The sequence below is a fragment of the Chiloscyllium punctatum genome, chromosome 5 (genome assembly GCF_047496795.1).
Source record: "Chiloscyllium punctatum isolate Juve2018m chromosome 5, sChiPun1.3, whole genome shotgun sequence".
Classification (NCBI taxonomy): domain Eukaryota; kingdom Metazoa; phylum Chordata; class Chondrichthyes; order Orectolobiformes; family Hemiscylliidae; genus Chiloscyllium; species Chiloscyllium punctatum.
In genome coordinates, this window is record NC_092743.1 from 110,952,820 (window position 1) to 110,971,836 (window position 19,017).

The 19,017-nt window shown below is 37.9% G+C and overlaps 1 protein-coding gene across 1 annotated transcript in view; it reads right to left on the reverse strand.

Annotated features, from left to right (window-relative positions):
• itprid1 (ITPR interacting domain containing 1) overlaps window positions 1–19,017 on the reverse strand; it is a 111,788-nt gene that overhangs the window by 14,102 nt on the left and 78,669 nt on the right. The window contains 1 exon segment of the mRNA XM_072569578.1: window positions 2,814–2,941. Within this exon segment, the coding sequence (XP_072425679.1) occupies window positions 2,814–2,941 (128 nt within the window).

Below are 19,017 nucleotides of genomic sequence, written 5' to 3' on the forward strand. Positions count from 1 at the left end.
AGAATTGAGCCTTAGGGGAGCATAGGCTGTATGAGGGTGGCATGTGGAATGTGAGTAAGAATAAGTGGAGCGTGGATGACAAGGGAGATATATGGGGTCATGGGGGTGAGTGGGAATGAGGGAGATGAGGGTTAATAGGCATCAAATCTATGGTGTAGAGCTGAACCAATATCCTAGTGAGTCAAAGTGAGCCTTCCAAGCAGCCAAAAACAACACAATGCAATAATCTGGTGTTGCCTTTGGACTCCAAAATCCATTTCTGCATACTGACATCTCCAGGAGATAAAAAACGTAATAACATGGACTGAGGTGATGGACTTGCATTGGGAATTGATACAACCTGCATTTCCCAAGCCCAACCTGAACCTTTGTCTCTGAGCCAAAATTTAAATTTAGCATAGTGTAATGAACAGAAGGTTCCTGGGAGAGAAATTAATTCAGCTGTGCTTGAACATAAATATAATTTGCACAAGTGCTTGTAATTAGAAAGAAATTGTCCTGTATTATCTAATGAATTTGCAGGGAGATTGCATGGATAATGTTGCATTCAGACAGTAACCCAGAAGCTCAAGGGGCAAGCTGTGAACAAAGTCTTTCCTCGAGATACATTTATCCAGCCCATGACCAACTTGAAAAAGGACATGTATAAGTGTGGCACATTTGTGGGGGTCAGGTGCCTTTTCCCAAAGCTTTCCACCTCAGGATGTCCCTCATCTCATGTTTAGGAAAGGTTAAAACTAACTGATAGATATTAATTGTTAAGATTACCAAGCAATTCAATTCTCATTGCTGGTTTTATTAACTAGAGGATTGAAATCAGTCATTCAAGGCTGAGATGAAAGATTTGTTAACTCTAAGAAAGTCAAAGGATCATCAGGGAAGTGGAAAAGATCAGCAATGATCTTATTTAATAGCAGACAATATTTCACACAAGTCCTCCAGGTTTGGGAAATTTAAATCGGAGGCAAATTTCAATTTTAATAGATGGCTCAATTATTCTTGAGTAAAAGTTGGAAAACAAAAACCTGGAAGTTAAAGATCTGTTAACCTATTATCTGTGGAGAAGGAAATACTGAAGACTTTGTTCATCTGAAGACACAGGGGCAAAAGGAAGAGCATCTTATGGTTAGTAAGCAATGTCACACTTTATTCCTGCAACTTTGTGGAGTAACGAAAGATTCGTTCAATTAATGACAAATTAGTTGCAAAGGTTAAAAATTGGGTATTGGGAAAGGAAAGAAAATGTCATCATAAATGAAAAGGAAGTGTCTGGAGTTCAATTACAAGTGTATTGTTGTGTGATTTGTTACCATGAACAAATAAATTGGAAGAGAGAGAATTCCTTATGGTACTAAAATATTTCCTGGTACCAAGTTTGTTCAGGAGACAAATGTCAGTGAAAACTAGCATTGGAAAAGATCTGAGAATGGATAGCTCACAGGTAAGGCAGAGAATAATACAGCCAGACAGATCACAACAGCCCCAATAGTAGTCCGCATTCTGTGATGACTTAGCTGTTCTCAGTTGGAGTAGGGAGTAAGGATTCCATAATGGATTTCAGAAACCCAGAAGAAAAGGATTCATCTTTCTGATCACCATCCAATAATGGCTGCTGCAAGCTCATGTGTGATCACACTGCACAGTGGGAACAGTTCTAGGCTCAGCAGTACTTTAGTCTTGCTCACATTTTTTGCTATGCCTCATGATTGAAGAATGGCAAGTTGGTTAGGAAATATTTAGGCAGCTGTACTTCAGCAAGGAGTTAACACCTTCAAAAAATAAGCAGTGATAAATTGAGAATGATTAACAAAAAAAGAAAGGATTTATGCCAATTAAGCAGATGGCTCAATGATAGGCAGATGCATTTCAATGCTTGCTATGTGGTAACATTCTCAGTAAGATTCACCAACTCTGCTTACATTTTCCTGGATATTTGATCATGTGGCATTTGATCACATGATGTTTTATCTTGTGACAGTTCATGTGAGGCTTCATCACCACATTTGATCACATTACATTCATCCACTGTTTGCAAAAGTTATTTTACGTAGTGTCACCAAACTCCAAATATTATCTCTTGTTTATAGTTGTATGAATAACTATTTATAAAACAAAGATAGAAAAGACACAAAATAAAGATGTATGAATAATAAATATTTCAATTAAATATGATTTCTGTAATGTTTTTACAGTACTGAATGGAATAAGATCCTTGGGAATTTTTCCAAAGAAGAGTGAGAGAATTATTCCAACCAACATCTGCGGGTCATGAGAAGTACAATAAAAATGCAAGTCTTTCTTTTCTAAAACCCACCTCTTTGGTCATATATCATGATCATGTCCTTTTGTAGGTCAATGCCAAATTTGGTTTAAAAAATCGCTATAAAACACTTAAGGATACCTTTTGTTATGTTAAAGGTCCTTTAAAATTAGAAGTATTGCTATTCCATAACGTAATTATTATTCAGAGCCTGATGTGATGAAAGCACATATTGGGAATTTTCACACTAATAAATATATTCCATATGTCTGTTTTTCACTTCCAGGAACTAACAAAATAACCCTGGAGTATAGTGGTCAGCTGGAAGCTACTTGAGCACGGTTTTCAGTTGATGATATAATTTCAACAAAGAACATTTTTGATTGTCATCATCCTTTTCTGAGAAATCTATTTGGTAAATGAGGCTGCCACTTGTTTGTAAGTACCCAACGAAATGACATTAATCATATCTGTACACTGTTCCTACCTCTCCCAAAACACAGGCTTTGACAAGTGACTTCAATGTACCAAATTCACATCAAACTAAACCAACCTCTCGTTGTCTGTTAGAATATTGTAGACTGAAGCCTGCTGTTCAATGATGTCCTGTTCCAGTTCCACCAACCTGTTCCGAAAACCCTGTAGAGATTTCCTCATGGTCTCAATTTCCCATATGGCATTCTAAAAATGTAAAGGAAGAAATGTAAAGATCTGAGAAGTTCGACAGTTCTGTAACTGTAGTTTATGGTTATGAAATGATGAATGACTTTTTCGTAACTGGATCAAATAAATTCAAAATTTATCTGTATTATTTACAGCTGCAAGTTTTCTCACAATCTTCTCAAGATGTTTGAAAGTTTCTTTTGCCTTTGAAAGCAGTTGCAGGTCTTACCAAACTTTTACCAACTCACACAAAGTTTACATTTCTGAAGGTCAATGGTTTTTGAATACAGTGCTGCTATCCATTTCTAACAACCATTCTTATAAGGAGTATCTCATACTTCAGCTTTGCATGTACACAGTTCCTTTTATTAGGGATAAAAATCTGGCATTTTGAGGTCAACGCACCAATTTATGGGCAGTTTTAATATCCATCCATTAAAACCCTAAGACGTGTGTTTTGGACCCACTGACTTCAGCAATAAAATCTCAATTTGCAGCCATTGCAAAGCAATGCAAAGCATGCTGATTCAATTGGTGCTAACAGTGAACAGATTCAGCAAAACTGTCAGTTGTAGAAACTTTGACTGCAACGGGAACAGAAATGAAATAGAACATGTTTCTCTGACAAGATGTGAACAACTAGAATTTGTGTTTTTCCTTTTTAATTGATTAGATGCAGGTTTAGTACTGTGTTACAAATTAAAATCATGCATCAACCTAACAAACGAGGAACAACTGCAAAACAAAAGCTTACACAATCTCACAACAAAACAAAACCGATAACACTGACATGGATTGTGTTTACACGTTTTTATACTTTACATGATCAATTCATTTTCAGGTGTGAAGTTAATGTGGGTTGCAACTCTCTGAGTGATTTGTCACAACTCAAATAACTTTCAGTAAGAAGTTTTTGTGAATTTAAAAATAAAGATTATTTATTCCCATAAACTTGCCCCAGAAGCTTTGCTACATGAGACATCTCATGCACAAAAATTAGATACAGATGAGAAAAGAAACAATACAGCTGCATTTTGTAATGATTTTGTAAGATGTCATTTTGCAATGACATGCTAGCAGTTCCTCAGAAGAAGTAATACTTTAACGAGTGTGATGGTCTTGAAAAAGCGAAGAATTTTCAGTAAGCTATAAGGAATTTTTTAGTTGAATTGCTTAGAACTTAGCTCTTAGGTGAAATGGAAATTGGAATAAGTTGAGGGACAATCTTTCTAAGAGGTTCGTTGTATATCTCCTTTACTTTGGCTGTGCATTGGGTTTGCAGCTAATTCTATTGCTTTATGGATGAGGTTTCACAAGTTATCTGTCAGTGTTTCATATACTCAAATACCATCTTCTGTTCCAATCATGAGACTACCACAAATCCAAGATCATTATTAAAAAAAAAATGAATGGGTTGAGCCCATACAGCCTATGGTGTAGCCTTTTACATTTTGACAAAGATAAGGGCTTTATGTTTGAAATAAGGAACCATCACAATATAGAGTCATAGAATCATAGAGATGTACAGCATGGAAACAGACCCTATGGTCCAACCTGTCCAATCTAGTCCCACCTACCAGCACCTGGCCCATATCCCTCCAAACCCTTCCTATTCATATATCCATCCAAATGCCTCTTAAATGTTGCAATTGTACCAGCCTTCATCACTTCCATACACATACCACCCTCTGTGTGAAAAGGTTGCCCCATAGATCTCTTTTATATCTTTCCCCTCTCACCCTAAACCTATGCCCTCTAGTTCTTGACTCCCCAACCCTAGGGAAAAGACTTTGGCTATTTGCTCTATCCATGCCCTTCATAATTTTGTAAACCTCTATAAGGTCACCCCCTCAGCCTCCGACGCTCCAGTGAAAACAGCCACAGCCTGTTCAGCCTCTCCCTGTAGCTCAAATCCTCCAACCCTGGCAACATCCTTGTAAATCTTTTCTGAACCCTTTCAAGTTTCACAACATCTTTCCGATAGGAAGGAGACCAGAATTGCACGCAATATTCCAACAGTGCCCTAACCAATGTCCTGTACAGCCACAACATGACCTCCCAACTCCTGTACTCAATACTCTGACCAAGAAAGGAAAGCATACCAAACGCCTTCTTCACTATCCTATCTACTTGCAACTCCACTTTCAAGGAGCTATGAACCTGTACTCCAAGGTCTCTTTGTTCAGCAACACTCCTTAGCACCTTACCATTAGGTGTATAAATCCTGCTAAGATTTGCTTTCCCAAAATGCAGCACCACACATTTATCTGAATTAAACTCTATCTGCCACTTCTCAGCTCATTGGCCCATCTGGTCCAGATCCTGTTGTAATCTAAGGTAACCCTATTCGCTGTCCACTACACCTCCAATTTTGGTGTCATCTGCAAACTTACTAACTGTACCTCTTATGCTCGCATCCAAATCATTTACGTAAATAACAAAAAGTAGAGGGCCCAGCACCAATCCTTGTGGCACTCCACTGGTCACAGGCCTCCAGTCTGAGAAACAACCCTCCACCACCACCATCTGTCTTCTACCTTTGAGCCAGTTCCATATCCAAATGGCTAGTTCTCCCTGTCGTCTGTGAGATCTAACCTTGCTAATCAGTCTCCCATGGGGAACCTTGTTGAACCCCTTACTGAAGTCCATATAGATCATATCTACCACTCTGCCCTCATCAATCCTCTTTGTTACTTCCTCAAAAAACTCAATCAAATTTGTGAGACATAATTTCCCACGCCCAATACCATGTTGACTATCCCTAATCAGTCCTTGCCTTTCCAAATACATGTACATCCTGTCCCTCAGGATTCCCTCCAACAACTTGCCCACCACCAATGTCAGGCTCACTGGTCTATAGTTCCCTGGCTTGTCCTTACCACCCTTCTTAAACAGTGGCACCACAGTTAGCCAACCTCCAGTCTTCCGGCACCTCACCTGTGACTATTCATGATACAAGTATCTTATTAAGAGGCCCAGCAATCACTTCTCTAGCTTCCCACAGAGTTCTAGGGTACATCTGATCAGGTCCTAGGGATTTATCCACTTTTATGCATTTCATGGCCTCCAGCATTTCCTCCTCTGTAATATGGACATTTTGTAAGATGTCACCATCTATTTCCCTACAGTCTATATCTTCCATATCCTTTTCCACAGTAAATACTGATGTAAAATACTCATTTAGTATCTCCCCCATTTTCTGTGGCTCCACACAAAGGCCACCTTGCTGATCTTTGAGGGGCCCTATTCTCTCCCTAGTTACCCTTTTGTCATTAATGTATTTGTAAAAACTCTTTGGATTCTCCTCAATTTTATTTGCCAAAGCTATCTCATGTCCCCTTTTTGGCCTCCTGATTTCCCTCTTAAGTATACTCCTACTTCCTTTATACTCTTCTAAGGATTCACTTGATCTATCCTATCTATACCTGACATATGCTTCCTTCTTTTTCTTAACCAAATCCTCAATTTCTTTAGTCATCCAGCATTCCCTACACCTACCAGCCTTCCCTTTCACCCTAACAGGAATATACTCTCTCTGGATTCTTGTTACCTCATTTCTAAAGGCTTCCCATTTTCCAGACGTGAACATTTGCCCCCAATCAGCTTTCGAAAGTGACAAATGGCTGATGAGATTAATTTGTCTAACACCCGTTGAGTTTCAATATCTTTACTGATTATGGTGAGCAGGAAGCCAAATTGATTGATGTCTCAGTCTTGTTGAAGATCCACAGGAAGCATCACTCAGACTGGATGCAAGAGCAGTGTAACGCCATGCAAAGGGATACATGACTCATTATGTAACCTGGAGCAAATGCTGACATCCTTTGAATACAATGAACTGTATTCCCTTAACAGGACATTCACAGTGTTGGCACAGCAGTTGTTTGAATGGGTGACTGTTGTATCTCAACAGTGAGCTCCAATGAACCCAACAAAATGTCAAGGCTGTGGAGGTTAATATTCTGAGAGGATCTCAACACTGTCATCTTCTTTAACTCTCTCAGAAAACACCCAGAAAAATCACAGAGGCTATTTGAGGTAGATTTCCAATGATCTCCAAATGAAAACACCAACCACCATGCTCCTTAATTCCATATAGAATGATGATTTATTAACCTGTTTCCACCTCCTCTAACACAATGTTGGGGATAGGGGTGGCTGTCCACAATTGGAATGTTCTCAAGTAAGGGCATTGTGTTAACCTGATCACCAATCATGGGTACACCCTGCTTTAATTTCATATAATTTTGTTTGCAAGTCCCAGGGCCAACCATTTTTAGCTGTTTCATCAATTTTCTTCCCTCCATCATAAAGTCAGAAGTGAGAATGTTCACTGATGATTACCCAATGTTTAGTACCATTCTCCAAATATGGAAGCAGTCAATGTTTTAATGGAACAAGAACTGGACAATATCCAGGCTTGGACTGACAAATGACAAGTAATATTCACACCACACAAATGCCAGTCAATGAACCTCTCCAATAGGAAACAATTTAATTACTATCCTTTGACATTCTATCGTGCTACCATCATTGAATTTCCCCACTGTCAACATCCTGGGAGTACCATTGACCAAAAACTCAACTAGACTCGCCACATAAACACGATAGTTACAAAAGCATGTCAGCGACTAGGAATACTGCAGTGAGTAACTCACCTGCTGACATCCTAAAGCCTGTCCACTGTCTCCAATGCACAAGTCAGGCATGTGATGGAATACTCCCCCCTTGCCTGTATAAATACAACTCCTACAACACTCAAAAAGCTTGACACCATCCAGGACAAAGCAGCCTGCTTGATTGGCATCACATCCACAAATATCCACTGCCTTCAACACTGATGCACAATAGTAGTAGTATGTACTATCTAGAAGGTGCACTGTAGAAATTCAGCAAAGATCCTAGAGAGCACCTTCCAACCCACAATCATTTCCATCTAGAAGGACAAGGCAGAAGATGTATGGGAACACCACTACTTCAAGTTACTTTGAAGCCACTCATCACCCGTACACTAACAAGCCAATCTTGGTGAATGTAGTGTACATTCTGTGCTCTTGCCACCTTCAGTGCTACCTCCAAATGGGGGAGCATGGATTCATTAGCTGAGGAAAATGATCAGTGGTATCAACAGGACATTTCCCTTGCTCTTATGTGATCTGATGCCATGAGATTTCACACAGTCTGGAGCCAATGTTGAGAATTTCCAGGGCAACAATTCTCAATTGTTCCACTGTCTCCATTCCTACCAGCCTGTGGGACAAGACATAGCTCAAAATGTTGAAGTTGGGGTCTGGGATATTGTCATAGTTATACTCTTTGTCTGTAAGATAGGACTATTTCAGGCTGTTATTTGACTGGTATATGTGATAGTTCTGCCACTGTTGGCAGAAGTCCCTAGATGTTGACAAGATTAACTTTACAAGGTCAACAGGACCAAATTTGCCATTGTTACTTCTGATGCCTTGATGGATGGCAGGTGATCTATTTAGTTTCATTCTTTTCCTTAGTTTTGTCACAGTTTGATAACAATTGTTAGGAGATTTCAGAAGGAATATAAGAATCACACACATGATTGTCACGCTTTGAGTCACATACAGGCCAGACTATGTAAGGGTGGCAGATTTTCTTCCCTGAAGGATTTCAGTGAAGAAGATGGGTTTTTACAATAATCAACAGTGATTATGTAGTTGCCACTAGGTTAGGTTAAGATTTCAACTGAATTCAAATTTTACCTTTTGCCCTGGTGAGATTTGAACCCATGTCCTCAGAATGCTTGACACAATGACTTTGCCCATTATGTTCTCATTATTAATAATGTCCTCTACAAATGGTCCACCAAATATGACAACGTATTAAAATACGGCACTTTGATATTTAAATTTAAAGCAATTCTGTATGTTAAGAACAGTTTCCAGCAAGAAGTTCAGTCTCATGTTTTGGACAGTGCATCTCTGTCACTGAATCTTTGAGCAAGTGTCATGTCTCCTTCCATTTCTACTTAAAGGGCTAATTAATTCTTATTAATACAAAGCAATTTAAAATCTGGATCATTTTAATACTGCTTATATTCCAATGTTCTTTAAGCTTGTATTTTTGTATTTATGAAGGATATTTTAAATACAAATACTGTAGAGCTCAAGTATCGTAGATCTGCTTAGACTCTACAGTATTTTGTTTCTTTACAGTCATTTTAAACTCTATATTGTTGAAATAGTAGATTAAATGCTTCAATAAAACTTTAATGTGTGTTACTGACTATGTAGTGATTTACTGTTTTGAACCTTTTCAACTGCATTTGTACCAACCACTGTAATATTGTAATAGATGGGTTTTTCCACCTATTTAAATGAACAAGATGGGGGCCTCCTAACTTTTCCAGGATTTTCAGCCTTCTGCAGCCAAGGTCCAGTTTTCCCACTTCTCCCTGGGTAAAATAAATGTTAAAATAACTGCCTTTCTCAGTTCAAAATACAAAACACATTTTTTCAGTACAAACTTTAAATAAAGTTTTTGGGCTGTGTTTTTTTTTGAATAAATCTACCTGCTGAAATCAAGATTTAATTGTTGCATCCAGTCCTTTCATATCTTTAATTTCACTGGAATTTTTATCTTCTGTTGGACACTTTCACTCAACTGCTCTATTGTGCTCTTTTCAAGCCTAACTAATGTCTGATGCCTTCTAAATCAGCAATGCTGGCATATTTTCTCACCTCCCTCTATTCTTTGCAGCCGTCTCTCTCAAAACGTAATCTCAACTGCAGCATTACTTTTTAACAGAGATGAGAACGCTCTTTTGCACTCCCTTAAATTTGAGGCTTTCCCTTATTCCTTCGGGTATCTAACTTCACTCCTGCAGCCTGCTCTTGCTTCTTGCACAGCCACCTTTGCTCAGGTCTCTGCCATTATTTTTTGAAGAATGGCTGACTTTTTCCTCTCTTTTCCCAGCCTACACTCTCCTCTGTATGCCTCTTCCCAACCCCATGATGAAGGTTTGACTTCGGCGCACTGAGCTTACCTTGTTGCTGCTTCCACACTTGCTGCAATCTCAGTAATCGCAGTTCAGCTGCTGACTTACTGTCTTTGTCTTTTTAAAGTCCTATCCTCAAAGTGATGAAGTTACTCTAATTTAAATTCTTTCCCTTGGTGTTTTTGAATTTGCCCTCATGGTGGACTTTCTGCTTGGAATCTGAGTCCACACAGCTACCATGGGATAAATGCCACTAGTATGTGGCACTGAGCTAAAGTTGGTTGAAATAGTACAATGCCACTAATCATAAGACCATAAGAAATAGATACAGAAATAGCCCATTTGGCCCCTCAAGTGCACTCTGATATTCAATAGGATCATGGCTGATTTGATATTGCTCATGCCCACTATGTGTTTTTCCCCATAGCCCTTAATTCCCCAACTGACTAAGAATTTATCTATCTCAGACTTAAATATACACAAGAACTTTGCCCACACAGCTCTCGATGGCAAGGACTCTCAACCCCGAGAGAAGAAATTCTTCCTCCCTTCTTAAATTGGTGTCCCTTTACTCTGAACTTATGCCCTTTGGTCTTAAACTCTGCCATGAAGGGAAACATCCACTCAGCATTTACCCTGTCAAGCACCTTAAGAATCTATATATTTCAATGAGATCACCTCTCATTCTTCTAAACTCCTGTGATTAGAGTCCCAAACTGTTTATTCTTTGCTCATATCAGAATTCCTTCATATCAGGAATCATCCTTGTAAATGTTCATTGGTAACAATTCAATGAAATACCTTTCCTTAAATATGGGAACTAAAACTGCTTACAGTACTCAGTGATCTCACCAGTACCTTGTAAAGTTACAGTAAAGCTTCCCCACTCGTATACTCCAAACCCTTGAAATAAGGGCCAACATCCTATCAGCCTTCCTAATTACCTACTGTACCCTGATGCACTTGTACAGTATGATCTGCTTGTAAAGCATGTAAGACAACACTTTCCACTATATCTGTGACAGTAATAACATGTGATATTTGCTTCCTTCCTCCAAGCCACTAATATTTTTTGTAAACAATTGTGGTTCCGGCACTGATCCCCATAGGTCACCAACATGAAAAAGAATCCCTTATCCCCAGTCATTGTTTGTCGTCCATTAGCCAATTCTCTCGATCCTCCATTGTCTATACTGTGTCTAGGCTCTGTCTAATTATCAATGGTAGTCAATAATCTGCTGGTGAGTTCAAACAGAAGATTAGTTAACAAGGTGGTTGATTGCAATACAGCATTAAGTACAACAACTTTTATTATCATGTTATTGTACTTATAACTTGTTGGGAACATAATTACCCAAAGGACTCTAGGAAGCTGAACAGAATGTAATTGTTCCCTGCAAAGTTCGGTGTAGGTCTCATTGTTTCCACCCAAAAACTGTGTGACACAATCAGATTGGGATGGAGCTCATGCAACATTGACACTAACCTTTTCAGCACTATTACCTTCTACACACTTGCCTTTACCAATTTCCATGTAGAAGCGAAGCCCCTCATACCAATATCATCTGCAACCTTGCCAGACCCTGACATTATTCTTCAATGATTCTCAATATTATGCAGCATTTTCTAGCTGAGGCCTAGCTAGCGATTTATAAAGTTTCATTTTGACTTACTTGTTTTCAGACACAATGCCCTGAGTTACAAGGCAATGTATTCAAATATTTCCTTAGTCACTCTGTCAACCTGCTTTATAATTTTTTAATGTTTTACAAAAAGGTGTGTGTGTGTTCCCAACAAATGAGGTGGGGCTCTGCCAAAAACTACAAAGGCACCATGATCCATCTACACATCAGCAGATACACCCACATTGAAGTTGAATAACAAGGAACAGGAAGAGAGACTAGAAATTACGTTCCAAGCATTATACTCCTAGCAACAAGCTGCCATGATGTAGCAATAGGTGTTCGATTTGTCACGAACAGGATACAACTGTCAACAAGAAAGTTGCTCTGTCTATCAACAAATGAGCATTATGTCTATGAATCTGAGTGCCAGTGTGCTGTTCGGTGTATAGGACTTATGTCTCAAAGACTGATGAGTCATATCACACAGCATATCCTTTCAGCTGTTTACAAAAAACAAGTTATTGATTGTACCCAATCAGCCATATTTGAAAAACAGAAGCATAATATCCAACTGTGATTGGTCAATGTTTGCTTAAAAAAATACTCAGTATGCTAAGAATTATACAAACAACTGATTTGCCTGTCAGTCTCACAAAATGGTGAACTTATCCATACTAGAAGATACATACATTAACTCACAGGACCCTGTTCTTTGCAGAGAGAGAGAGAGAGAGAGAGAGAGAGAGAGAAAGAACATGTGCACAATTCAATAAAATAGGTGACTGGCACTCTGAAACTCATTTGCCTTCACTGGAGTCAACCTGTCTGGCTTAAAATTTAAACAAATCTTGGCTACTAACTATCAGTCATTCAACTCTTGCATTCCCATGACAATGTTTATACCAATCAACATCCATTTGCCAATTCATCAGCACTCCATTTTCATAAAATACAGGTGTCCCTCCCCCATAACCATGGGTGATACGTTCCAAGACCTACTGCGGATGACTGAAACTGTGGATAGTAGCAAACCCTATCAGTCAAATGGGAAATTTAGCACCTGTGCATCCTCTTGGAATTATTTCTGGAATGTTCCATGTAATATTTTCAGGCCGAGGTAAACTGTGGATAACTGAAACTGCAAAAACTGAATTCGCGGATACAGGGGTTTTACGGTATACATGGTTGTTGTTGTTCTGGACTGGTATTTCTGTGAATTCTCCTAAGGAGTGAAAGATAACTGAATTCAAAAAAGTTTGTCTTTTTTCAGCAGTACTCAAATTCTATACAACAAACAACTAAAATTTAGTACACAACAAGCATTATTAAAATGGAATTTTAAAAAATACTGCAGATGTATTTCAATTCATTTTCCACTTTTATTGTTTAAAAGTGTCAGCATTATTGAGATTGATGTATGAATAAAATTACTTGACCATTTGTTCATATGTTTAATTGGCTCTGATTCTGTACAGTATTTCAGTAGATAAATTACCGATAGTACAAACTTATTTCGGTGCTTATTTGAAAAAACAAAGCAACTGCAGTTGTTAGGGGGATGGTCAGTAATTGAGGGGTTCTGTGATTGAAAAGCTTGTGAACACAGCAGATTTCTTGCTCTGACTTTGCACAGTGCTCCCCTTAGCAGTTGCCCCATCCATCACAAATGCAATCTTTATCTGAAAATGGAACCATAGGTTTATCCATTCCTGCAATCTTCTGCCAAAATCTGACCATTTGAATTTTACTGACTCTCTATCTTGCTTCTCTAAAAGTGCAATTAGTGACTGCATACGTTCTCCAATTTGGCAAATGGATTTGCTTCTTATTTGCCCTGATCATCTACGGGCTCCCTGCAGGGAGTGAGCTTTCCAAGAAATTCACAAAGTACAGTAATGCCACAAATTCAATGCACTGTAATCTCTCCAATGTGGAAATCAGTTGTTTGGAAACACCAGTTATCCAGAAATATTTTGAGCAGATCAGGCAAATCAAGAAATCACCACTTGCGAAATCGAGAAATGCCAAATGTAATAACTTTGATAGTTATTTGATTATTTGAATGATCATGCTCCAATGAGCTGGCAAGAAGAGCTGTTTGCATTAAGTCTGTCTACATAGATTTTGTCCTTTGTGCATTATATCTCAAAAAGAGCATCTAGAAAGGGAAAGAATTTTAGCTGCTGATGTTAAGAGTAACAGCCTGTATCAGTAGGCCAACTGGAGGAGAACTAGCCAGGAAGTAAAGGTGCAATCTTCTAAAATAAGCAAGTTGGCTTGAGTACCTTGGAGGAAAACATTTGGCAAAAGTGCACTGAGTTCTCAGTTATGGTTAATTAAACGTTTAGCTTTTTAAATGATGACATTCACCTGTCACAGTTTTTAGCTCTTACCCAAAATCAGTGAGATAGATAGCTGCTCTTGAGGTCTGGGTCATAAGCAGATGACATAGTTCCACTGCACTGTTTACAAAGCTTTTATAAATGATGCCAGTTTGTCAATGTCATAAGTCTGGCACATTTTACACATTTGTGGCCTGAAAACTGCTGATAGTTAAAACAGGCAGCTGCATTTAAAAAGTCCACTATTTGTGTGTGAGTTTTCTTTTCTATCAGTCACTGAAAACTTGGTCAGATACTTTCTATCCAATACAACATTACCTCGAAACAGCCTGTATCAAAGTTGAAGTCTGATTAGGAAAACAGAGTGACAAGGCTTGTTAAACATCATATACTCAGGAGAGAGAGTTAAGATGGATAATGGAGGAAGAAAAGCTGAGTAATTAGGTAGGAAATAAAATTAAAAATGAAAGCCTTTCACACTGGGATTCCATTGCCAATCATTCTGCAAAAGGAAATTGCTATCACTTTTTTAATATATTGAGTGTTTAGTGAATGATCATTACCCTACATTGCCCACCTATGGCCTGCTATCAGTGTGAATTCTCAGTCCACTATTACATTGCAACATTGTGCGATATTTTACTGACCTACAATCACTGCATTCCACCACCTCTGCCTGATCACCTGGCAATTTCTACCCTCAAGCCGGTTTGTAGGAGCACTTTTGATCACATCTAGATATCATACATTTTTGAATATGGAAGGTGCACTGTTAGATTAAGTAAAACATTTTTTATTACTGCCTTATAGTTTATCACTCTTTCAATTCTCAGGTAAACATTTAGTTTCTGCTCATATATTTCTCATTCTAATGTCAATCTGAAACCTAGAAAATTCCACACTCCAGAAATTACTTGGGTTTTACACATTCTAGACTGGAGAGGTCACCATGAATTAACAAGATATATGATTTGGCTTATACTAAGAAGAATAATTTCTAAACTTGGTCTCTTAGTTTCATCCATGAATCCCTGATTCATGAACTCCAGCACAGTGGTTAGCACTGCTGCCTCGCAGCGCCGGAGACCCGGGTTCAATTCCCGCCTCAGGCGACTGACTGTGTGGAGTTTGCACGTTCTCCCCGTGTCTGCGTGGGTTTCCTCCGGGTGCTCCGGTTTCCTCCCACAGTCCAAAGATGTGCAGGTCAGGTGAATTGGCCATGCTAAATTGCCCGTAGTGTTAGGTAAGGGGTAGATGTAGATGTAGATGTAGGGGTATGGGTGGGTTACGCTTCGGCGGGGCGGTGTGGACTTGTTGGGCCGAAGGGCCTGTTTCCACATTGTAAGTAATCTAATCTAATCTAATCTAAAACCCTAGATGTTCCTGTCTTAGTCAGGACTGCAACAATTGATCAATTTCACTGTTGGCTAGAAATTAGTAATAGTTGGGGAAAACTGCAAGTTTCTCAAAATATTATTGTTTGCCTCATCGCTAATCTATTTATTTCTCCATTAGAACAAAGTGACATCATATTATTTTATTAAGATTTTATGTACTGCTAACACTAACAATGGTTTACAACCTCAGAACCTCAAACCAAAATCATCGCGATCCCAAGTATTCCTGAAAGTGAATTGTCAGCTCTCAGCTTGAAAACTCAAATGGCAGGGATTAGATTTTGTGAACTTGTTCAATTCTACAGACCATGATATTTCAGTTATGCTTCTTAAGGCGAAAAAAAAAATGGCTGCATAAAAAGGCAATCTTATTACTCCAAGGGGCTAAGTTCCACATCAGGAGTGTGCATTTAAAACATATCCTCTCAAGTACAGCTCTTGTTTTCTTCTGGAGATTTTAATGCATCACTTTCAACATCATCAGCAACACCTAACTAATTAAAAAAAACAATCATTCCAGCAATAAATATTCTTCTGAATAACTTTAAACATATTGTTACAATTTTTATGTAAAATTCCTTTGATTAAAATGAATGATTTCAAAAATAAGTTACCATAGAAACCATCCGAAGTACAAAATGTGTAATCTGAGACGTTTACATGAGCTGATCAGATGATCAAATAAAAGGGTGAAAATACAGCAATTTGTGATTTAAGGAAATCACATCAGCCCTGGCTATTGTCATCTTGAACAGTCATTACATAGGTCAAGATGAACTTGCCTTTTCCTTTTCACCAATTTATGTGTTTAATTCAGCAAGTTACAAATAGAATACTTTCCTAACTCAGTGTGGAGAATTTGATTTTCATGAGTTATATTTCTAGCCTGCAGCACTGGAAAGCATATCAAAGTATTCAAATTTATTTCATGTGTTCATTTGAGTTCATTAGAATTTAGAAGCTCGATTACTCAGTCAGATAAAAAAAGGAGTTTTCAAATATATACCCCAGACATGAATTTTTAAGTCACTGTTTCACACCCCTGTGGTTACAGATTTGAGTTTTAGCATGACTGAAACTTGAATCTACCCATCACCTGCTTCATGAATTTTGTATTAGTTAACCAGGCAGAGAGTTGGGTGCCTGCAAAGAGTCTCCCCTCGGTGGTGAGAGAGTGGTAGCACATTTTAGATGACAGCCAATTGTCTAATGTTGAAGTTCAAGCACAGGGACAGTGTTGGTTAAAAGGACATGTTACACATTAAGCATTGTTTTTCACACTACCTGCACCAATGATTAGCATCTGCACATCCAACTATTGCAAAGTATATTAAAATCACGTCCTCATGCTATGCATGTTGAAGTATTATGGAAGACTGAAATTTAAATTAGTTTAAGTATGACTAATGCAGTCCTGAGTTTGCTGTATTTTGAATTCCTAACTAGAAAAGGAATCTGATTTCTTTGATTAAAGACTAAGAAATGTTTCCAAGGCCCTCTAAATAGACCTTTTATTGGTTAGGTGTGTCAGCACTATTCATTACTCGTGCTGTTTGATTTGAAATAGATTTATTACTGCAGCTCTTGCTTGTGCCAGCTGTGATTATGTGAGAAATTTTCTTGAAATCCTGATGCTGCATCAACGTGAAATAGGACTTGTCAATGTGATATGGCTAAAGCTTGAATGTGCTGATTAGAATTGGAAAAATAATCTCTCTACTGGCACCTCTAAAATCCTACTACTATAAATCTTTATGTATAACCTCTCGTCTTTGATTACTTGCTTTTTCCTCTAATAAAGGAGGAACAGCATAGTATGATACTCAAATTTGACTAGAGTTTTTATTTATAACATCACAATTACAAAGGTCAGTTTTACAGTGTAGTAATTCTGCTACAGGCAGTCATATAATGGAGATACATATCGAGAACTTGAAAGCTCCTCTCAATGTGCTTGTTTCATATCTGATATTCCAGCTTGAAACAGACTTGAAATGATACAATAATTTGAACCACAATTAATGAGTTATTAAATATGAAGCTTTGGACTGGGAGTGCTGATATTAAATCTCCTCATTAAGTTTTTCATACAATTACATTAAAACATGATTCCATATTGTTATTTTATAAGTGAGGTGAAATTTAGGTAGTGAACTTCCTCTGTGTGTGACCTTAGTTTATAAATAAGATATTCAAATTATGCAGAAAGTTGTAATCACAATCAAAAATTATCTGGTACAATATATGATACAAACGGTAATAATAGCACACACTGCAAATTTCAACCTCTAAAGCTCTGCTGGCATTTAGCTCATGAGACATTAGATAGCTGATTGTCAATCACAGATAATAATCAGGTTTTATGGTGACATCTGAAATATTACCCATCCAGTATTGACTTTCCTTATGAACTGAGTGTCAGAAACTTCTTCAACCCATATTGCCCTACTTTTATTAAAAGGTGTTTCAAAATATATGTGGCCGATTCATAATGCATTCCTGAAAGTGTACGGACATCAAGCAGTTAGATTCCTTGAATGTGCTTGTATTTAAAAATTGAGTAAAATAAAAAAATCAGCATTAGTCTAAAGAAGCAGACATGAGTGAACTTATAAAAAAACTTGATTTCAAATCATATGTTTAGAAGATATATATAAGACAGTATGATTTCTATCATGTGCAAGAGGTATTTTTGCAGATTTATACTCTTTGACTTACTCTAGCCCTTATTTCCATCCAGCATGAACATAGGAATGGGAGGAGGCCATTCAGCCCATTAAGCCTGTTTTGCTATTCAATTTGTGGCCTAATTCCATTTACCTGCATTTGGTCCATATCCCTTAATATCTTCACTTAACAAAAAAAAATCTCAGATATAAAATTAGCAACTCATCTAGAATCCATTGCTGTATGTGTGGAAGATTTCCAAACCTCTACTATCCTTTGCATGTAGAAGTGGAAGTAACATCTCTCCTGAATGGTCTGGCCCTAGTATTTAGACTATGCCTCCTCATTCTAGAATTCCCAACCAGTAGAAATACTTTATTTTTGTCTATTCTATCTTTTTCTGTTAATACTTTGAAGACTTTTGGATTATTCTAGTTTGACATTTGTTAGTTGCCATAGACATGATGGGCCAAAGGGCCCTGTTTCTATGCTGTATGACTCTACGATTCTGCAACTTTGACCAGATCACGCCTTAACCTCCTAAATTCAAGAGAAAACAGGCCTTAAGTAGGGTCCAAACAGCATATTGTATAACTGCAGAGTTAAACAAAATTAACTTATTTGCACCCAATCTTCAGTTCAAATAGGTTTTGTGGTGCAAGGCACCACCCTTCATGTTGTACTGAATTTATATGTTATGAGCATTGCAAGGACCATAAGTTTTTGTTTTCTGTTTGATAAACTGCAGACTGAAATGAGAAAGCTGTTTGAGAACCAGTATTTGAAAGATAGTAGTAGTTTTGAAAGCAAGTAATCTGACACCCATAGCAAACATTAGAAATGGTTTGATCAAGCAGTAATTGAAGTTTGGTTGTGGATGATTGGGAACAAAAAGGGACGTGCATTTAAAGATTTTGCAGTATTTCTAGTTTTACCCATCTGTCCACAATCCTGTTTAATCCTGTCTGCTTGAATGCCTGCAGAAGTTTAAGGGATTAGATATTGTTAAGTATCAATATATGCTAACAGTTAATAACTGTTTACCTGTAGCTAGAGTCTATTTAGACAATAAAATGTAGAGGTAGAAGAAGGCCAT